We start from the raw sequence: 21,228 nt of genomic DNA on the forward strand, positions 1-21,228 counted from the left end.
TCTAGCTTAGACCATGAGCTGCTCAGATTCATGTGTCTAGGTGACAAGAATAAGCTCTTGGTGCTTTGTACTCAACTTCTGTTTCTGCTTACAGGTATTTGCAATCTGGAAGAGGCTTGGATAAATATGATGGAGGTACCAGAAATTGCCAACAGAACATTTATAACGAACGGCAATATCTTCTCCCACTTCAAATGAAGAACAAGAATGCCCCTCTTATTGAAAGCTGACTAGACTTTTGAGTTCATCATCTGCTGTGACCAACAGGATAGCAGATTCACAGCATTTGATGGCAGAGGTACTAAATGTATTTCAGGGTTTTTAGCTTCTAATAGTTTTTTTCATTGTAACAGTTTTGGATTTCACTCATTATTCCATGCATCCCTTGGATTGATTTAGTATGATTTGGCTAATTTTTAAGTAGACAATCACTTAAACATGAGCCAGCGGTGTGCGGCAGCAGCCAAAAAAGCCAATGCAATCCTAAATTGCATTAACAAGAGGGACAGAATCAAGATCATGTGAAGTCCTAGTACAGTTTTACAAACCTTTAGTAAGACCACACTTGGAATATTGCATCCATTCTCGTCACCACAATATAAAAAAGATGTTGAGACTCAGGAAAGAGTGCAGAGAACAACAACAAGCATGATAAGGGGACTGGAGGCTAAAACATATGAAGAATGGTTGCAGGATTTGGGTAGGTCTAGTCTAGGGGTAGGCAACCTTGGCTCTTTTATGACTCATGGACTTCAACTCCCAGAATTCCTCAGCCAGCATGGCTCAGCTTGGAAATCTCTCCCTTTCCCCTCAGCATGGCTGTCTCAGGAATTCTGGGAGTTGAAGTCCACGAGTCATAAAAGAGCCAAGATTGTCTATCCCTGGTCTAGTCTAAGGTAAAGAAGGACTAGGGGTGACATGATAGCATTCTCCCAATATTAGGTGGGGCTCCTACAAAGATGAGGGGGTCAAACTATCTTCCAAAGTACCTGAAGCCAGAAGAAGAAGCAACGGATGGAAACTAATCAAGGAGAGAACCAACCTAGAAGGAGAAACTTCCTAATGGTGAGAGCAATCAACCAATGGAACAGCTTGCTTTCAGAAGTTGTGGGTGCTCCATTACTGGAGGCTTTTAAGAAGAGGCTGGACAACCATTTGTCTGAAATGGTATAGGGTCTCCAGCTCAAGCAAGACTAGAAGTTCTCCAAGGTCTCTTCCAACTCTATTATTCTATGTTTTATGACTGTTGATAGCAAGACAATCAATACACACAACAACTTGGAAAGATGATACCACAGCTAGAATCCTAGGACCCTAATAGGCGTGAAGAATTGCTTCCATCATGCACACCAAAGGTTTTTTAGTCTTTTCTTCTAGTTGGTACTTCTTGTAATTCTCAAACTATACAACTCGTTGAAGAATATTGCTTTCAGTTGAGCACAAAAGTTCTGAGGCTAAGCAAGGCAGTCATTAAGTGAGTTTCCCCCCATTTTATGACCTTTTCACCAGTTATTGAGCGAATCACTGCAGCTGTTAAGTAAATCACACCATTGTTAAGTAGTCCCACCTTCCCCCATTGACCTTATTTGCCAGAAGGAGTTGGGAAGGTGACAAATGGTGATCACATGACCCAGTGACAGTGCAACTGTCATGAATACATGTGTTATGATTCCTCTCCAGCCAGTGGATCCAGCAGCTGAGTCTGAGGAATCAGATGAGTAGGAGGGGGCCTGGAGTGACATTAGAGTCAGAGGAAGGCTGTGAGGAGCTCCAAGACTTACAGTCGGATGAGGAGCCTGACTCCTCCACTCATGCTCAGGCTGAAACACAGCTGTGCTGGGAGCCTGATTTGGATAGTGATGAAGAACAGCTGGGACAAATCCTGGATGCACGAATGCACAGGCAGGAGAAGCGAGTAGGACAGAGGAATGCAATGGGGCGGCTCCAAAGGCAAAGGAGAAGACATTAGGAAGCCACGCCTTGGCTGCATAATAAAAGGGAAGGTGTGGGAGGTGTTGGTTGCCGAAGGCAACCGTTCGTATTGAGGATCAAGTTTTTGTGGACTGTGTTGGTTTGCCTTGGACATTGACTCAGGTCTGTGAAAATAAAAGGGGTTGTTTTTTTCTTGTGGTTCCTGCCTGTTTCTTGGAAGAGAGGTTTCTCCTTGTGAGCATAACAAGGACTCACGTAGGCTGGGACAGAAAAACATGCTAGTTGCCAAGTGCCCAGATTGTGGTCATGTGACCGTGGGAATGCTGCAACAGTGGTAAGGGTGAAAAATGGCCTTTCTTGAATGGTTTTGAATGGTCACTAAACAAATGATTAGTAGTCAGGGACTACTTATATAGAGCTTTAGATTTTGTCACATGGCTACAATACATCATACCACAGAGAACATTTCTCGTACTGGTAATCTAAGTTTGACCATATAGATATATTTATTTTCCATGAGGATCTGTTCCTAAACCTGATTCTCTGGGTCTTTCAGTGGACCAGAGAAATGCTGTGGATATAATTTATTTGGACTTTGATAAGGCATTTGATAAAGTAGACCACAATCTACTACTTGACAAGATAGAAAAATGTGGGTTAGGCAGCATCACCACCAGATGGATTCGTAGCTGACTGACCGGCCGTACTCAGCATGTGGTCCTCAATGCAACTGCATCTACATGGAGGGAAGTGAGTAGTGGGGTGCCCCAAGGCTCTGTTCTTGGCCCAGTGCTCTTCAACGTCTTCATCAATGATTTGGATGAGGGGATAGATGGGGAACTCATCAAATTTGCAGATGACACCAAGCTGGCAGGAAGAGCCAACACTCCAGAAGACAGGCTTAAGATACAGAAGAATCTTGACAGACCTGAACATTGGGTGCTATCTAACAAAATGAAATTCAGTGGTGAAAAAAGTAAGGTTCTACATTTAGGCAAGAGAAACCAAATGCACAGGTATAGTATAAGTAGTACCTTGCTCAATAGTAGCAACCATGAGAGGGATCTTGGAGTCCTAGTGGACAAACCCTTAAATATCAGGCAGCCGTGTGCTGCAGCTGCCAAAAAAGCCAACACAGTGCTAGGCTGCATTAACAGAGGGATAGAATCAAGATCACGTGGAAGGTTAATGCCACTTTACAATGCCTTGGTAAGGCCACTCTTGGAATCCTGCATCCAGGTTTGATCACTACGATGTAAAAAAAATGTGGAGACTCTAGAAATTGTGCAGAGAAGAGCAACAAAGATGATCAGGGGACTGGAGGCTAAAACAGATAAGGAACAGTTTCTGGAATTGGGGATGTCTAGTTTAATGAAGAGAAGGACTAGGCTTGACATGATAGCAGTGTTCCAATATCTCAGGGGCTGCCCCAAAGAAGAGGGAGTCAGGCAATTCTCCAAAGCACCTGAAAGCAGGACAAGAAGCAATGGATGGAAACTCATCAAGGAGAGAAGCAACCTAGAACTAAGGAGAAATTTCCTGACAGAACAATTAATCAGTGGAACAACCTGCCCCCAGAAGTTGTAGATACTCCATCATTGGAGGCTTTTAAGAACAGACTGGACAGCCACTTGTCTGGAATGGTATAGGGCTCCTACCTGAGCAGGGGGTTGGACTAGAAGACCTCCAAGGTCCCTTCCAACTCCATTATTCTGTTGTTTATACCGTTCATATTTGAGCCAGCTTTACCTTCTTTCACTCTCTTAACCGTAATACCATTCTGAAACTTCCTAAATCAGTCAGAAAATTGCTACCTGGAATTCATCTTTCAAAATATTGACAATATCAGATTGTGACTTGAGAAAATGAAAACATAGCTTCTGAACCCTCCAATACAGAACTAAATCTTCAGCCAATCTCTTGAAACATTGTCACAAATAATAAGGCTTGCATTAAGAAGTCAACGGGCCAAAGAAAATATCAGAAACAAATCAAGATTTTGGTAGGAAACAGCATGGTCACCTTGTGGGAACAAAAACTATACATAAGCAGGGAAATGTAAGTTGAACAAGCTTCATCTGTTCAGGTCAAAAATGGATTAAAAGCCATAAAACACTCTAGATGGGAATATTGTTTGCTACACATCAAAGCAATTTGATTTGATGCTTGATCTTTGGAAAGCAATTATCCCAAAGTCAATATACTGGCAGATCCTCAAGTCGTGATATTGCTTGCCTGAAACATGTATTAGGTTTGGGATTCTAATAGGAAATGAGCTGCCACTTAAAAGCTGAAGATGTCTCCAACTGATTTGCAACCAGATATCAAAATATTGATCTGGTCGTAAACCTTGGTGAAATTCAATGGGGCAAAGAAAGTATTTAGAATTAGAGTCAGAACTTCTGAGGATAACAATAAGACTGACGCCTACACCCTAAAAGCTACTTATTCTGATTAGCCAACTGATATTTAATGGACTATTGGGAATTTGTGCTAAATAGCTTTGAGGATTGTATGGAATTTATCCATGGCAAAAACAGGCAATGTATTCAAAGCTATTACAAAGTTTTTCTCATTGGATTTAGTGGAATGTACTGTGCTCAGCGATTGATTGATTGATTGATTGATTGATTGATTGATTGATTGATTGATTGACTGAAGAAAATATTTGTAGCTCAGAGCTGACCAGTAGGATCCTTGGTGCTCAGTGAGCTTGGCTCTTTTCTTCCAAACATTTCATTACCCAACTAGATAACATCATCAGTGCTATAAGGGTTTGCTCTCATTTCATATATTAGTTTCTATCAGGGGTCTTCAAACATGGCCCTTTTATGACTTGTGGACTTCAACTCCCAGAATTCCTCAGCTAGTGTGTGCCTGGATGAGGAATTCTGGGAGTTGAAGTCCACAAGTCATAAAAGGGCCAAGTTTGGACTTCCGGTGGTTAAAGCGGTGGAGATGGCGGCTACTTTGTAGCCGTCCTCCTGAGAAGGTGTCAGATCCGCGGAGCACAGCGTTTACCAGCTGGCCCGCGGCTCGCAATCCCCTTCCCGGGCGAAGGGAAGGGGTAGAGATCGCATGAATAGAGGTAGAACCTCTTAACTCTCCCTGGATTTTTATTTTTAGGGGGGTAGAAAGAGGGTTCCCTCGGAGTTCATTGCCTTCTCCGCCTCTCAGCTGTCTTTGTTTCTTCGGAAACAAAGCGAGACGCCGCTACCATCTCCGTACTTAAAGAAACCGTGAGTAATCTTAAACCGGACAGAACTGTTTAAAGGATTTTATTTATAGTTTAGCTTTATTTTATTTTTTTTTAGTTTATTTAGTTTATTTAGTATGTGTTGATTTTTTTTTTATTTTTTTGAGCTTTCTCTTTTTTTTTCGGGCGGAAAAGTGAGAGTGAAAGTAAAATGGCGTTTTGAAAGTTTTTTCCTTTAAAAGACGGATCGGCTGAATTGTTGTTTAATACTGCTTTTTTTTTACTTTTTTACTTTTTTATTCTTGGGGACTTTTAGATTGATCTTATTTTATTCTATTTTATCTTATTTTTAATTTTTTTTTGGATTACTTATTTTTATTGGTATTTTTAAGAAGAAAGGAAGATAAATTAAAATGGCTTCAAAACGACAACCAGCTACTGCAGCTTCTAAAGTAACTTCTTCTCCTGCTACTTCTACTGTGCAACAACAACTTAAAATAATACCCTCAGTGCAGCAACCTAAATCCACTCCACCTTCACCTCCCCCATCTGGCACATCAGCACAAGACATTAAAGAAATAATGGTAAGTGCCGTCTCACAGTTTAGGGAGGAAATGAAACAACTTTTGGACCAGAATAAATCTGAAACTAAGGAGGAAATGAAGAAAGAGATGAAGGAGCTTTTAGAACAGAATAATGCTATTTTGAGGGATGATATACTTCTAGCTCTATCTGGAATGGCCTCAGTGGTTGTGAAGCTGGACTCCAGAGTAGAGGAAATTGAAGAAACAGTTGAACTTTTGGATTATAAATTTCAAGATATGGAGAAAAAAGTGGAGACTTCACAAGATGATATTCTTATGTTCCAGTATAGACAGATGGAATATGCTTTGAGAATAAGGGGTCTGAAAGAAGATAAAACTCAAGATTTGATGGAAATGGTGATTAATGACTTGGCTGTTATTTTGAATATTGATAAAGAAGAGTTACGTGGGGATGTGGAAAGAATTTATAGAGTTAATTCTTGGATTGCAAAACAGAGGAATTTGCCTAGAGATGTGGTGATATATTTTGCTAAGAAGTCTCTGCGAAATCAGATTCTACAAATTTTTTATAATAAAAGATTTCAGATTGCTGCCCAAGATATTATTATTTTAAAGGAAATTCCACCTAAAATTTTAAGAAGCAGAAAAGATTTTGCTTTTTTAGTAAATGAACTTAAAGCAAGACAAATGCCATTTAGATGGGAGATTCCGATGGGCATTGTTTTGAGCCATGCGGGGACACGTTATAGACTTAATACAGTTGCTAAAGCTAAGGAATTTTATAAAACGGTCCTGGGAGCAGGCTCTCCTTTGCCCATGATGCATAAAGTCTTGAGTGACAAAGAGATGGAACAGAAATCTGAAGGTACAGGGATGATGACTGCTGGACAGGTGGTATGGATTTCTCAACCAGAGGTTAAAGAACAGAGAATGACCCGTGCAGCACATAAACGTAAAGAAAAAGAACAACAGAAAAAAGAAAAAGAAAAAGAAATTGAAGAATCTACTCAGCAAATTGCTTCAGTGCCGGTGGGAGGAGCAAGACCCAAAAGCTCTGCTACATATTCATCAGCAGCAGAATTTGAGCGGATCTTCTCCAGGCTGAAGGCCAAGGGAGATGGCAAAGCTCCTGTCCTGGAATGTTAATGGATTAAACATTCCTCAAAAGAGAAAAAAAATTTACCACTATTTGAAACAACATAACAATGATATTATTTGCTTGCAAGAAACTCATATTACAGCTAAAGATCAAAAATATTTAAATAATCCTCGCTTGGGATCTCATTTTGTATCTCCCGCCCCTGGGAAGAAAGGGGGTGTGGTAATCTATGTTAAACAGAATTTATCTGCTACCTTGTTAGAATCAGATCCTTACGGAAGATATGTTATGCTTGAACTTGGTTTATATGGCAAGAAAATTCTTATTGTGGGGTTGTATGCACCAAACCAGCAACAGGAGCAATTTTATAGGTTACTACATCAGAAAATAACTTTGTTGGACTATAGATCTGTGATTTTAATGGGAGACTGGAATGGTGTCTTAGATATACAAATGGACAAAAAAGGCTCTTCTACCTTTTTTAAACAGGCTAAATTACCTAAAGCCTTTTTTGATATGAAAGAAGATTGGGAATTGAGAGACTATTGGCGTGAACGTAATCAAGAAGAAAAGGATTTTACGTTTTTCTCAGATAGACACCAATCTTTCTCAAGAATTGATTTCTTTTTGATCACAACAGATTTATACAACAGGGTGAAGAATGTAAAAATTTTTCCTAGGACATTGTCCGATCATAGTCCAGTTTGGATGGAACTGTTTGTAGAGAAGGAAGATAGGAGATCCTGGAGGGTGAATGAGAATTTATTTAAACAAGAAAAAAATGTTCATAAATTAAAGGAATGTTTAAAGGAATATTTTACTTTAAATATGAACAAGGGAACATCAATCTCAATGGTCTGGGATGCAAGTAAAGCTTTTATGCGTGGTATTTTGATAAAAATGAATAATTTGCATAGACAGAAACAGACTCAGAAACGGAAAGACTTGGAAGAGGAGATTAAATTAAAAGAGAAACTTTTAATTTCAAATCCCTTAGATGAAAAGGTTAAAGGAGCTTTAAAATTGTTAAAAACACAATTTAACATGCTGATGGCTGATCAAGCTGCAACTAATTTGCTATTTATGAAACAAAATACATTTTGTAATGCTAATAAACCAGGGAGATGGTTGGCTTATCAGTTAAGAAAAAAACAGAAACAGAGGAATATAGATAAAATAAATTATAATGGTAAATTGGTTTATCAGAAAGAATTGATTAAGAAATCTTTTTTAGAATACTATCAAAAATTATATAAGGGTACTAATATTCAAATTACAGATATAAATAATTATTTAGGCAAAGTTAACTTTCCTAAATTAACAGAAGATCAGGAAAAAAAGATTAACGGTTTAATTACTAAGGAAGAAATTGTTACAGCTATTAAACAACTGAAATTGGGCAAAGCGCCGGGTACGGATGGGTTGACATCTATTTATTATAAAGCTTTAGTAGAAGAGATGATTCAACCGTTGTGTGAACTGTTTAATAATTTATTACAGGGGTTAGAGATCCCTCCATCCTGGCGTAATGCATTTATATCATTGATTCCAAAAGATAGTCAAGATCTTACTTTGCCTAAAAATTATAGGCCTATATCTCTTTTAAATGTGGATTATAAAATTTTTGCAAAAATTTTAGCTAACAGGCTTATGGGGATCTTGCAGCAGTTTATACATAGGGATCAATCGGGTTTTATAACTGGAAGGTATATGAAGAATAACGTTAGACAAATTATTAATTTATTAGAGTATTTAGAAAAGAATAACCAAGTCTCTGCAGGCCTGATATTTTTGGATGCTGAAAAAGCCTTTGACCAAGTGAATTGGCAGTTTATGCTGTGTTTAATTAAGGAGATGAATTTTGGACAAAATATATTACAAGTATTATCCAATATATATCAAAAACAGACTGCTCAAATTATTGTAAATGGGGGTTTGTCAGAGGCTTTTGTAATAGAAAAAGGAACAAGACAGGGATGCCCGTTGTCTCCGTTATTGTTTGTTTTAACACTGGAAATTTTGTTGATTAAAATTCGGGAGTCTCAAGAAATAAAAGGAATAGAAATTAATAAAAAAGAATATAAATTAAGAGCCTTTGCAGATGACTTGGTTGTTACTTTGTCTCAACCTGTTTCTTCGGTGGTGAAATTATTACAATTGATTCAACAATATGGACGTGTTTCTGGCTTTAAAATTAATAATAATAAGACCAAAATATTAGCTAAAAATATGACTAATGGTGATAAACAGGCTTTAGTTAACTTAACAGACTTTGAAATCGTTGATAAGGTAAAATATTTGGGGGTTACATTATCTGCTTCTAATGTAAAATTGTATAAAAATAATTATGAAAAGCTGTGGATGGAGGTACAGAAGGATTTAAAAAACTGGAATAATTTACAGTTATCCCTTATGGGCAGAATTGCAGTTATTAAAATGAATGTCCTGCCAAAGTTTATTTTTTTGTTTCAAATGTTACCTATTTTAAAGAACGAACGTAATTTAGATGAATGGCAAAAAGGTATTAATAAATTTGTTTGGGCAGGGAAAAAACCAAGGGTGAAACTTAAAATAATGCAAGATTTTCGTGAGAGAGGTGGACTCAAGGTACCAAATATGAAATTGTATTATGATGCTGTAGTATTGACATTGATTAGCGACTGGGTGAATTTAACAAATACAGAAATACTTCATTTGGAAGGCTGGGACCTACTTTTTGGATGGCATGCCTATTTAATATTTAATAAAAAAGTGGATTGGGTTTTTAAGTCTCATATTATAAGAAACTCTTTGCTAAGAGTGTGGAGAAAGTATTATAAAAGTGACTTCAAAATACCATTATGGGCTATACCTCGGCATGCCATAGAAGGTATAAGGAAAGGGGTAAATATGGACAAGGTCTCTTACGTACAGTTACTAAGATGGGATGGCCAAGACTGGCAGTTAAAATCTTTGGAAGAATTAACACATGAAAATTTAACTTATTCATGGTTCCAATATAGACAAATAGTGGATAGATGGAAGATGGATTGTAAAACGGGCTGGCTTAGAGAAGATGAAATTTTTTTAAAACAAGTAAGAGATCAAAGGCCAACCCATATTAAGAGAGTTTATGGGGTTTTAGTGGAATTAGATTCAGAACCTGAACTAGTTAAAGATTGTATGATTAAATGGGCACAGAATATTGGTGAAACGATTTCAATGGATACTTGGGAACTTATTTGGATAAGAAATGTTAAATTCACACAAGCGCAAAATTTAAGAGAGAATTTTTATAAGATGTTTTATAGATGGCACCTTGACCCAAAGAAAATGTCCATTATGTACCCTAATCTACAGCCGAAATGCTGGAGATGTGGATATTTGGATGCTACCTATTACCATATTTGGTGGACGTGTAAGCATATAAAAGCTTTTTGGATTAAGATATGGTGGAATATTCAAAGAATTTTTAAAAGGAGGGTAAAATTTACTCCGCAATTATTTTTACTAGGTATTGTTATTGACTGTGATGCTAAGGAGGTTATATTGATGTTAAATTTGATTACAGCCGCTAGGTTGTTAATAGGACAATATTGGAAGAAGGAATCTTTGCCTACTTTACAAGAATGGTTTCATAAAGTTTCGTATTTGGCAGAAATGGCAAAGATTTCGGCTTTCTTAAAGGAGCAATCTCAAGAAAAATTTTTTGCGGTATGGGAAAAATGGATAAATTTTATACAACATAATTTGGATATGGAAAAATATTATTTAGCCTTTTTATAATTTGTAATGATTGTTTTTTCTTTCTTTCTTTCTTCTTTTTCTTTTTTATATATATACATTTTTTACGTATTATTATTCATATATTTTTTTTTTTATATATATATGCTTTATTCTTCGTCTACTTTCTTCTTTCTTCTTTCTCTCTCTCTCTTCTTTTCTTATTTCTTTTTTTTCTTTTTTAGTATATATTATTCATTTTAAAGTTTATGTTATGTATATTATTATTATATATATTATTACTGTGATTTTTATTATTATTATTAATTATTTTATAAATTGCAAATGTTATTTTTAAAATATTTGTTAAATAATCCTATATTCAGTTCTGGGAAGTCGGGGGGGGGGGGTGGGGTGGTTGGGGAGGGGGGGGTGGATAAAAAAAAAAGGGCCAAGTTTGAAGACCCCTGACCTATATATTCCACTGCTGCTGATGACAATGTATCAATTCTAATTTTTGCCCAAGAACATTGTTGGAATGCCAGATGACTGAATTCATAAATTCAACAATTAATCAATGGAACGACTTGCTTCCAGAAAATGTGAATTCTCCAACACTGGAAGTTTTTATGAAGAGATTGGATAAGCATTTGTCTGAAATTGTATAGGATTTCCTGCCTAAGCAGGGGGTTGGACTAGAAGACCTCCAAGGTCCCTTCCAATTCTGTTACTCTACTCTACTCTACTCTACTCTACTCTACTTCTATTCTATTCTATTCTATTCTATTCTATTCTATTCTATTCTATTCTATTCTATTTTGACTAGTGTAAATGATGTTTTAGCCCCAAAATGAACTTCAGCAACTCCAGTAGCAGATTCTGAAATATATCTGCCTAGATATGCAGTAGTTTTTCCCCACATTGGTTGAGAATTCTTAAGAATGCAAGGCTGGGTAGATAACAATTTAGTGAAACACATTAATCATTTAGCCCAACAGGGTTAAAATAATATTCTATAGTCTCATATGCATGTTCAAACAGGAATATCCATTAATCATCAGCCACGGCAGAATCAACTGATAATCACCCAACGTTCATTAATCATTAGAGATGTTCCTTTTGTTTCGATCAGCCTCATCTTAAATGCCATGCTTCTCCAAAGCTGAAATCATACCTTAATGTTAGGAGGGAACACTTAAAGGATGAAAATATGGTGCATAAACAAGGCATTGGACTGCTACAACCGATGTGTATTGATCTGCCAAAATGACTGACTACAATTGCAATTTATAAGCCTATTTTTCTTCCTTTGCCATGTACCTATTTAGGGAGAAGAAAAGTAAGTTGAGATAAAATCCTAAGGGATGCATCGCAGCATGCTGAGGTTGTACTGGATGTGATTTTTAATACATTTTCATCACCACAGCAACACCAGAAGCGTCTCCCAACTCTCACCATTGAGGCACTTACAACTTAGGGGGCAGGCGTGCAATGTCATGATACCCGTCAAAAAGAGGCAGGGCTTAAGTAGCAATGCTGCGATGATGCCTTTGTCATTGTGACACTCCTTGGCCACACCCACAGATAACATTGGGCACACATACCCAATACAATTTTAGCATATTACTGGATAAAGCACAGTCCAACACAATCCAAGGCTGCCTTAACAGACAGATAGAATCAAGATCTCTTGAAATGTTAATATCACTTTACAAGGCCTTGGTAAGGCCACACTTGGAATCCTGCATCCAGTTTTGGTCACCACGATGTAAAAAAGATGTTGAGACTTTAGAAAGAATGCAGAGAAGAGCAACAGAGATGATTAGGGAACTGGAGGCTAAAACATACAAAGAACAGTTGCTGGAATTGGGTATGTCTAGTTTAATGAAGAGAAGGATCAGGGGGGACATGATAGCAGTCTTCCAATATCTCAAGGGTTGCCACAAAGAAGAGGGAGTCAAGCTGTTCTCCAAAGTGCCTGAAGGCCAGACAAGAAGCATTAGATGGAAACTAATGAAGAAGAGAAGCAACCTAGAACTAAGGAGAAATTTCCAGACAGTGAGAACAATTAACCAGTGGAACAAACTGCCTCCAGAAGTAGTGAATGCTCCAACACTGGAAGTTTTTAAGAAGAGACTGGACAGTCATTTGTATGAAACGGCATAGGGTTTCCTGCCTGAGCAGGGGGTTGGACTAGAAGACCTCCAAGATCCCTTCCAACTCTGTTATTCTGTTATAATGCTTTATTGTTTGATGGGAAAGATTGAGGGCAATAGAAGAAGGGGACAACAAAGAATGAGGTGGCTGGATGAAGTCACTGAATGGGAGGCGTGAGCTTCAATGGACTCCAGAAGATGGTAGAGGACAGGAAGGCCTGGAGGAACATTGTCCATGGGGTCGCAATGGGTCAGACAGGATTTTGTAACTAACAACAACAATTGCTTGATAGAGATGCACCTACCCTACTCCCTGGACCATGTCTACAATTAATTCTTCTTCCAATATTTTTATCACAAATAAAATATTAATATTACTGTCTCAGTGGAAGAAAGGAGAGGAATTGGCCCTTCAACAGTTAATCTAAATGCTTCTTCATATAGTTTAATCCACAGTTTACAGCAGTCTGGTGGATTGTTACCTAATTTCTTGTTCCTGTCAAGGCTCATAAACTATTGACTTATATCAGGGGTCTTCCAACTTGGCCCTTTTATGACTGGTGGACCTCAACTCCCAGAATTCCTCTGCCAGGCACGCTGGCTGAGGAATTCTGGGAGTTGAAGTCCACTAGTCATAAAAGGGCCAAGTTTGAAGACCCCTGGTCTGGATCCAAGCCCGCAGTTTCATCAAAATGGCCGACTGAGTAATTCTGGGAGTTGAAGTCCACCAGTCATAAAAGGGCCAAGTTTGAAGACCCCTGACTTATATCTTTGTGCTCTGATTGGTACCCTATGCTTGACAAGGAACCAAGGATTCTTCTTCTGGATTGCGTCCTGTGGAATGAATTTGTCTTACTAAGAAGGCTCCCAAAATTCAATCCGGCAGATTATTTCTTTTATCCTGTCACCCATGTGAATTATTGCTGAATTATTGCTGAGCCTGACAAATCCATGAGCTCACAACTCCCCATTCTTAGAGCTATTAGACAGTTCAGTACTGTACTCTAATCAATCAGAGCATAAGAGAACTGCTCTATTGGGATGAGTTGAGTTCAATGCCTTGATGCTGATAACACAAAATATGTCATGTGGTTGCTGTTTTGTTTAAAGCTAATACAGTTCCCATATTCGGCTTGTCGCAGGAGCTATTGCCATTTGTCTACACAGAGGGTCATCCAACCAAGTTTTCACACAGGGAAGATGGACTGTTTAAAGGATCAGGCTGGATCTCTGGAATCTCTTGGAGAGCTGCTGCCAGAACTAAGTGACATCGATTGATGGCTGGAATTGGATATGTCTAGTTTGATGAAGAGAAGGAAGAGGGGGGACATGATAGCAGTCTGATATTTGAGGGGCTTCCCCAAAGAAGAGGGAGTCAAGCTATTCTCCAAAGTGTCTGAGGGCAGGACAAGAAGCAATGGATGGAAACTCATCAACGACAGAAGCAGCCTAGAACTAAGGAGGAATTTCCTGACAGTTAGAACAATGAACCGGTGGAACTGCTTGCCTCTAGAAATTGTGAATGCTCCACCAATGGAAGTTTTTAAGAAGAGACTGGACAGCCATTTGTCTGAAATGATGTAAAGTTTCCTGCCTGAGCAGGGGGTTGGACTAGATGACCTCCAAGGTCCTTTCCCACATTATTATTATTATTATTATTATTATTATTATTATTATTATTATTATTATTATTATTATTATTATTATTATTACCTGTGGTCTGGCTTATTTATGTTTTACAATGTTGTCTACAACTTTAGGTTGTTCTGTTAAATGCCCACTCATGTGCTCTAAGTGCTAAGTAGAAATTGGGAAAGTGAGACTTAGATTCAGTGTCAAGAGTTTATTTTATTATCAATCATTTCCTCTCTTGCCTGGTCTGATATAAGTGAAAATAGAATAGGTTTACTCCAAAGGTGCTTTTCCAAAAGGCCACTGGACTTCCTTGTTGTTTCCCTTGAAAAATTTTCACTTCTCATCAGCAGAACTGGATGTTTTCCTTGAAATGTTTTCAAGGAAAAAACAAAAAAGAAGAAAGTCCAGTTGCCTTTTGATAAAGCACTTTTAGGACAGTGGTGGGATTCAGCCGGTTCTCACCAGTTCAGCAGAACTGGTAGATAATTTTTTGTTGCCCAGGCCCAGAACGGAAGTGACATCCATGCAGGGAAACCAGTTATTCATGTATTTCAATCTCACCACTGCTTTAGGGCTACCCTAACCTGGATGATTGAGAATCTCAATAGACAAAATATTGGTTTGCAAATCCTTTCATCCTGTTTAGAATGTCTAGTTCAGGGGTCTTCAAACTTGGCCCTTTTATGACTCATGGACTTCAACTCCCAGAATTCCTGAAGCAGCATGGCTCAGCTTGGAAACCTCTCCCTTTCCCCTCAGCATAACTGGCTGAGGAATTCTGGAAGTCCACCAGTCAGAAAAGGGCCAGGTTTGAAGACCCCTGGTCTGGATCCAAGCCCACACTTTCATCAAAATGGCCAACTCAGGAGTTCTGGGAGTTGAAGTCCACAAGTCATAAAAGGGCCAAGTTTGAAGACCCCTGCATTATGTGATGCCACAAGGTGGAAGAGCAGGTTGGGGACAAAGCATAGGTGGCTGGGGAATTCTGGGAGTTGAAGTCCACACCTCTTACAATGGCCGAGGTTGAGAAACACCAGTTTAGCTCTTTCTGAGTTAGAATTATTTCCCCCTCACACTATGTCAGGGGTCTTCAAACTTGGCCCTGTTATGACTTGTGGACTTCAACTCCCAGAATTCCTCAGCCAGGTATGCCCTAGACCAGGGGTAGGCAACCTTGGCTCTTTTATGACTGGTGGACTTCAGCTCCCAGAATTCCTCAGACAGCATGGCTCAGCTTGGAAACCTCTCCCTTTCCCCTCAGCATGGCTGGCTGAGGAATTCTGGGAGTTGAAGTCCACGAGTCATAACAGGGCTAAGTTTGAAGACCCCTGACATAATCTGAGGAAGAAATAATGCTAACTTAGAAAGAGCTAAACCAGTGTTTCTCAACCTCGGCCATTTTAAGAGGTGTGAACTTCAACTCCCAGAATTCCTCGGCCAGCTATGCTTTGTCCCCAACCTGCTCTTCTACCTTGTGGCATCACATAATGCAGGGGCCTTCAAACTTGGCCCTTTTATGACTGGTGGACTTCAACTCCCAGAATTCCTCAGCCAGGCACGCCTGGCTGAGGAATTCTGGAGTTGAAGTCCACCAGTCATAAAAGGGCCAAGTTTGAAGACCCGTGGTCTACTTCATTCATTTATTCAAAATGTCAGCATGATATTGCTCTTTGTACAACTCATCTCTTCAAAATACTCTTGGGTAAGAAAAGGAAGAAGAAGAAAAAAAAGAATAAGTAAGATCAATTACCCTAACGTTTTTTTTGATGATCTCCTTGTTCATCAGCATCCTCCCTTCAGATAATTCGATTCCTGATAAGGGAAACAGGACTTCTCCAATGATATCATCTCTGGAGAACCGGTCAAAACTCAGGATCATAAAATGGAGACTCAGATCTTGAATTTGAGTGTAAGGGATCCCGTAAAAGGTGAAGGTTTCATCAAAAGCCGGATCTAAGGTTTTCCTCAGCACTCGAGTTTTCACCTTGTGCTTCTTCTCTGGTAATATGGTCATTTTGATGTACGGATCAGAAGTCATTGATTGTTCATCCATGGCCGGTAAGCCCCGTGCTTCTTTGATGTTCACCATGAAAGCCTTTTTTTCAAAGTTGTACTCTAGGGAGAAGAACAGAGTCCCTAATGTGTCTTGCTTTTCTTCAGAAGATATTGAGGTGGTTGACTTCAAGCTGTCCGGAGACACCGAATCTTTTTCCCGCTCAGGAAACAACTTCGGAGTAAAGCCTTCAACATCTGAAGAACTTGGCATTTTAGGGATTGTCTTGGGGAAGTTGCCATTCAGATCTTGTTTCTCCAGGTCAAGATGCAGGGAGGTTTTGGGCATCACGGGCTTGTTTGTGGCTTCCCCTTTGTCCTCTGCACCAAATTTCTTCTTGCTGTTGAGGTTCTCGGGATAAATATCGACGCCCTTCAGCACGTGGACAAATTTATAAGGAGGGGTCTTGTTGGCTTTAGAAGATTTGCGTTGGCAGCAGATCCAAGCAAAGAGCGAGACGGTGAAGACCAGCCCAAAGGCACTGAAGATCCCAACCACGGTAGGGATTTCATCTGCAAGTCAAAGCAAAGGGCAACAAATATATGAACGTTGGGCTTTGGAGATGACAAGTGATAGTTAACTTAGCAAGAAACCGGCCAAATGATAGAGTGCAGCAATTCAACTGTACAATATACTAAGAAAAAAGCATATTCATTTTGTGCCCCCTGCAGGTGTGAAAAAAAATTTCTGTCTGGAGATGGATGCATGACTGTAAGAAATAAGAGTTTAGCCATCATGCTTGTAACAAGCAACCTGGAGCAATTAAATTTTGTTGCTTTCCTAGATAAAGTTACGGATTCACTAAGTATAACAAAGGCGTCTGGGTTCCTTCTTACACCCTTCACATTTGTCTTTTCATCTGGCCGATAAAAAAAAAAAGATTTGAAATATATTGTCCCCATGTTCACATTCATACCAGCCTTTGCTTTGTCCCTTACGTCCAGTAAAACTTCATCGTTACACAAACCTTTTATAGAAGAGATTACTACGCAGTAAGCAAATGTTAACTTTTATCAGCTTTTCCACCAGTCTGCCATAACGACATTGAGCTCAATGTTGATATAGATAATATGCAATGATTTCCCCCCACCACCACCACTATTTCATTATCGCTTATATACAAGGCTAATCCTTTCTTTTCTAATTTCAGGAGAAAACAACCAGGATTTTTAGAAGTATCCAGCAACGTAGGTGCCTAAAGAACAGTGATTTAGTCTCTATTCCTGCAAGCGTAGCAGTTGTGATGGGGTTTTTTTTCCCTTCTCTCCATCGCTCAGAGAAAACAGCCCACATTCTAAACAGCAATAGGGAAAAAACAGCATGCAAGCTGCAATGACATCTGGAGCACGGATAAAAGTGGGACACGGAGGAGATCATTAGCATTTCACGAGTAAGCAACACAGGGCCAAATGAGTGCCACTAATTGGAAATCCAATTGTGCTCATAAGTAACATTTCCGAGCAAGTTTAAGCACCAGGTGCTGGCAACAGCAACCCAGAGGAAAGACCACCTTCTCCTAGCAAGATGGGAACACATGAAATACTATTGCAGAAAAGAAGCGGGGTCTATCATTCGTGGGGACCGGCATTCAAGGAAACGTGTGCTATATCCTGTCTTAAAGAGGGATTTCCTGGAAAGGAAAAGTAGATGTGTTCTTTATGATTCTTACTGGAGAGAAGGACTCTGCTTTTGAAGGGTAGAAGGGTAGCGGACTCACCCCCTAAAATTGAAATTACGGGACAATGAGTGGACCTACTGAGTAAGCCTTGGAAGAGTTGGGTGTGGACAATTGCCAATTTTGGAGGCATCACCTTCTGGCGTCAGGGTTTGCTTGTCTTTTAAGGGGAGGACTTTTCCATTTTTATTAGGGTCGAGTTATGAGAAGCCAACCCATGGTTGTACGTTAGTCTGCCAGAAATGTTGCCTTCGGAGAAGATATTGGTTGCTGGATTAGTTCCATGCATCCTCTTTCTATGTCCACTAGCTCTCTTCACACACACCCTTTTTTATGTCTCTCCCAGCTGAGGGACATCTTATCAGCAGCAAGGGAATAACATTTCCATACGGTGCTTACAAGGAAGTTCAGATGGGTGATTAACTCCCATGAAGGGGTTTTAATTGTCAACCGACATGTGTGCAAGTATCGTTTAGATGCCTGCACCCAGCAGATTTTTTTTTTGGAGAGCAAGTTACAGATATTAATTATCTTCCCAAAGTCAATTACGAGGTGAGCAAGCTGTCCCAAATGAAATGAGGAGCGCCTGTGAGGGGGTGGACCAAGAGGAAACCCCTACTCATTATGCTCTACAGGAACCACTGCTGGGATGGCCATCTGTTTTGATGCTATTTCCCTAGGAATCCTAACATCTGCATGAGAGCAAGATGCTGACTTTAGACTCTGACTAGCTAGGAAGAAAAGAACAAGGCAGACCCTCTCAGTTTGAAAAGACCCCCTCCACATTCTTTGCATGCGAACCGAAGTCGACACTGAACTGATTTATTTTAACGGGAACGCCAAAAAGAACGACTTGACCCAGGGATGGAAGAAATAACATATGTTGCTCGTGAATGATCCCATTGTGCCAGAAGAGGCCATCAGGAGTTTACAATGAGGCCATCAGGAGTTTACAACACAATATTTTGTCGGTAAAGTACTCGGGTATCCCAAGAGCATTACAAGGCAAAGTCAATCTATGAGACAATGTTCACTCACTCATCTTCCCCATGCTTAAATAAATGGGGGGGGGGAACTATGTATGTTGCATTTTTCTCTTGGTCAAAAAATAGAAGCTTGTTTATTCAGCATTCTAGCAGGAGAAAAATATTCATGCAAGGATTGGTTTTATTCTAATTGCCCAGTTTTGACGTTAGTCAAAACCCAAAAGCAGCCAAGCCACTTTAAGTTTCTCTCCAAAATCTTGCACTGAGTTAAAAGCATGAGGTAACACTTTTATGTGCCTTATCCAAGAAACAACACTTATGATGAGAGGCAAAGAGATATCCACTGAGAGACAGAAAGGTATAGATGTATGAAGGTTGAGATGGATGACTAATGTTTTTAAATGTCTAGCAGCTATCCTTGTACTAAAGGAAGCAATTAGGACCAATTTTTTTTTTTTCCCCGACAGCATGTAGAATACAGGTGCGAAGTGACTCATCCGCCCCCCCCCCATCACAGCTTCCTTCAAACAAAGATTGAGGCAGAACCATCCTTTCTCTCCCCTCACTCTCTACCACGCTCCTTACATTCCGTTTGCAACCTCGGGGGAAGGAAGGCAGGAGGAGGAAGAACCATCTGAACGTCTGAAAGCAGCCGGAGAGAGACGAAGAAGACGCAAACTTTGGCCAAATCGACCCACCCTCCCGCGGATGCATGACGTGGGTCAATCAAAGTAGAAATACGCCCGAGGCGTCCCAAAAGTCCCTAAGGAGTCCAAAATGGCAGAGTCATCGACTTTGCTTGAGAAGGACCTGCGGGGGGGTGGGTGGGGAGGAGGGAAGGAAACGAAGCCAATCCGAATTCGCATTTTGGTCATTTCTTCTTATGAATAAGAATAATAAGAATAAAGAAATCTACTTACCAAATTCTTCTCTGCTGGCTGTAATCGGAGCCATGTTGCTGGCTGCGTGCGCTGTCCAAGGTGCTGAAGCTTCTTTTCTCCCGCTTCAATCTCTCTCTCTCTCTCTCTCCCTCCGGCGGACCCAAGCGAAAAGGCAACACAACACAACACGCGCGCACGCACCCCACCACACCCGACCGGAGGAGGGGGGGGAGAGTTGTTTTCCGACGCGGTGCCAAACCCCCCAAGCCCGAAAGAGCGGGAAGGTTTGGGAAAGAAGAAGAGGAGGAGGTAGAGATGAATCGCGAGTGGCGGCGGCGGTGGTGATGGGGAGAGAGACGCGAAGGGGTGGGCAGACAGGCTTGGTGGGGTCCTCCCCTCCGTCACGGCGATTCGCGAGCCCTTGTCGGTTGGGTTCGGGTCTTCTGACTCACCCAGCTCGGAGCCCGGAGACGTGGTTGAAACCCAAATTGACGCAATTCTGACGCTACCGGAGTCAAAGCAGTACCTCCTCCCCCGCCCCTTCCCCTCCCCTCCCCCTCCCCCCCCCGGTCCTCCGCTCCTGAGACTCCAGCCCACATTCATCAATTATTGTAACGGCTCTGCTGCAGGAGATTAGCTCACGTTCTCTCTCAGGCGGGCGTAGATAGCCATGCTAATTTCTAGGGCCAAAGCCTCCCACCGTTTTTGCAACCCCCGGTCTGGCGGCGTTAAACCTAGGAGACGGGGCGAGAGAGAGAGAGGGAGGGGAGGGAGGGAGGGAGGGAGGGGGGAGGGGGAGAGGGAGAGGGAGAGGGAGAAAAATATAGAGGGAGGGAGGGATGAGGAAAGGGAGAGGGAGAAGGAGAGAAGGAGAGAGGACAAGGAGAGACAGAGGGGGGAGAGAGGGGGAGAGGGAGAGAAAGAGGGGGAGGGAGGGATGGGGAAAGGGAGAGGGAGAGAAGGAGGGGAGAGAGAGGGGGAGGGGTAGAAAGGGAGGGGTAGAAAGGGAGGGAGAGAGGAGAGAGAGACAGAGGGGGAGAGAGGAGGAGAGAGACACAGAGAGAGGGAGAGGGAGAAAGAGAGGGAGAGAGAGGGAGAGGGAGGGAGGGAGAGAGGGAGGGTGGGAGAGGGAGAGGGAGAGGGAGGGAGGGATGGGGAGAGGGAGAGGGAGAAGGAGAAGGAGAGAGAAGGGGAGAGAGAGGGAGAAGGAGAGAGAGGGGGAGGGAGAGAAGGAGAGACAGAGGGGGAAGAGAGAGAGAGAGAGGGAGAAAGAGAGGGAGAGAGAGGGAGAGGGAGGGAGAGAGGGTGGGTGGGAGAGGGAGAGGGAGGGATGGGGAGAGGGAGAGGGAAAAGGAGAGAGAGGGAGAG

General features: G+C 40.9%; 1 protein-coding gene across 1 annotated transcript in view; it reads right to left on the reverse strand.

The window, feature by feature from the left end:
- Positions 1-20,070, reverse strand: part of SYT4 (synaptotagmin 4) — a 25,343-nt gene extending 5,273 nt beyond the window's left edge. Inside the window, exons 1-2 of the mRNA XM_039324292.1 lie at positions 19,900-20,070; positions 16,016-16,830 (exon numbers count right to left, since the gene is read on the reverse strand). Of these exons, the coding sequence (XP_039180226.1) occupies positions 16,016-16,830; positions 19,900-19,933 (849 nt within the window). The 5' untranslated portion in view covers positions 19,934-20,070. The remainder of the gene's footprint in view (positions 1-16,015; positions 16,831-19,899) is intronic.
- Positions 20,071-21,228: the final 1,158 nt, after the last annotated feature.

Source organism: Crotalus tigris, unplaced genomic scaffold, assembly GCF_016545835.1.
Source record: "Crotalus tigris isolate CLP2741 ecotype Arizona unplaced genomic scaffold, ASM1654583v1 scf7180000024295.501031, whole genome shotgun sequence".
NCBI lineage: Eukaryota > Metazoa > Chordata > Lepidosauria > Squamata > Viperidae > Crotalus > Crotalus tigris.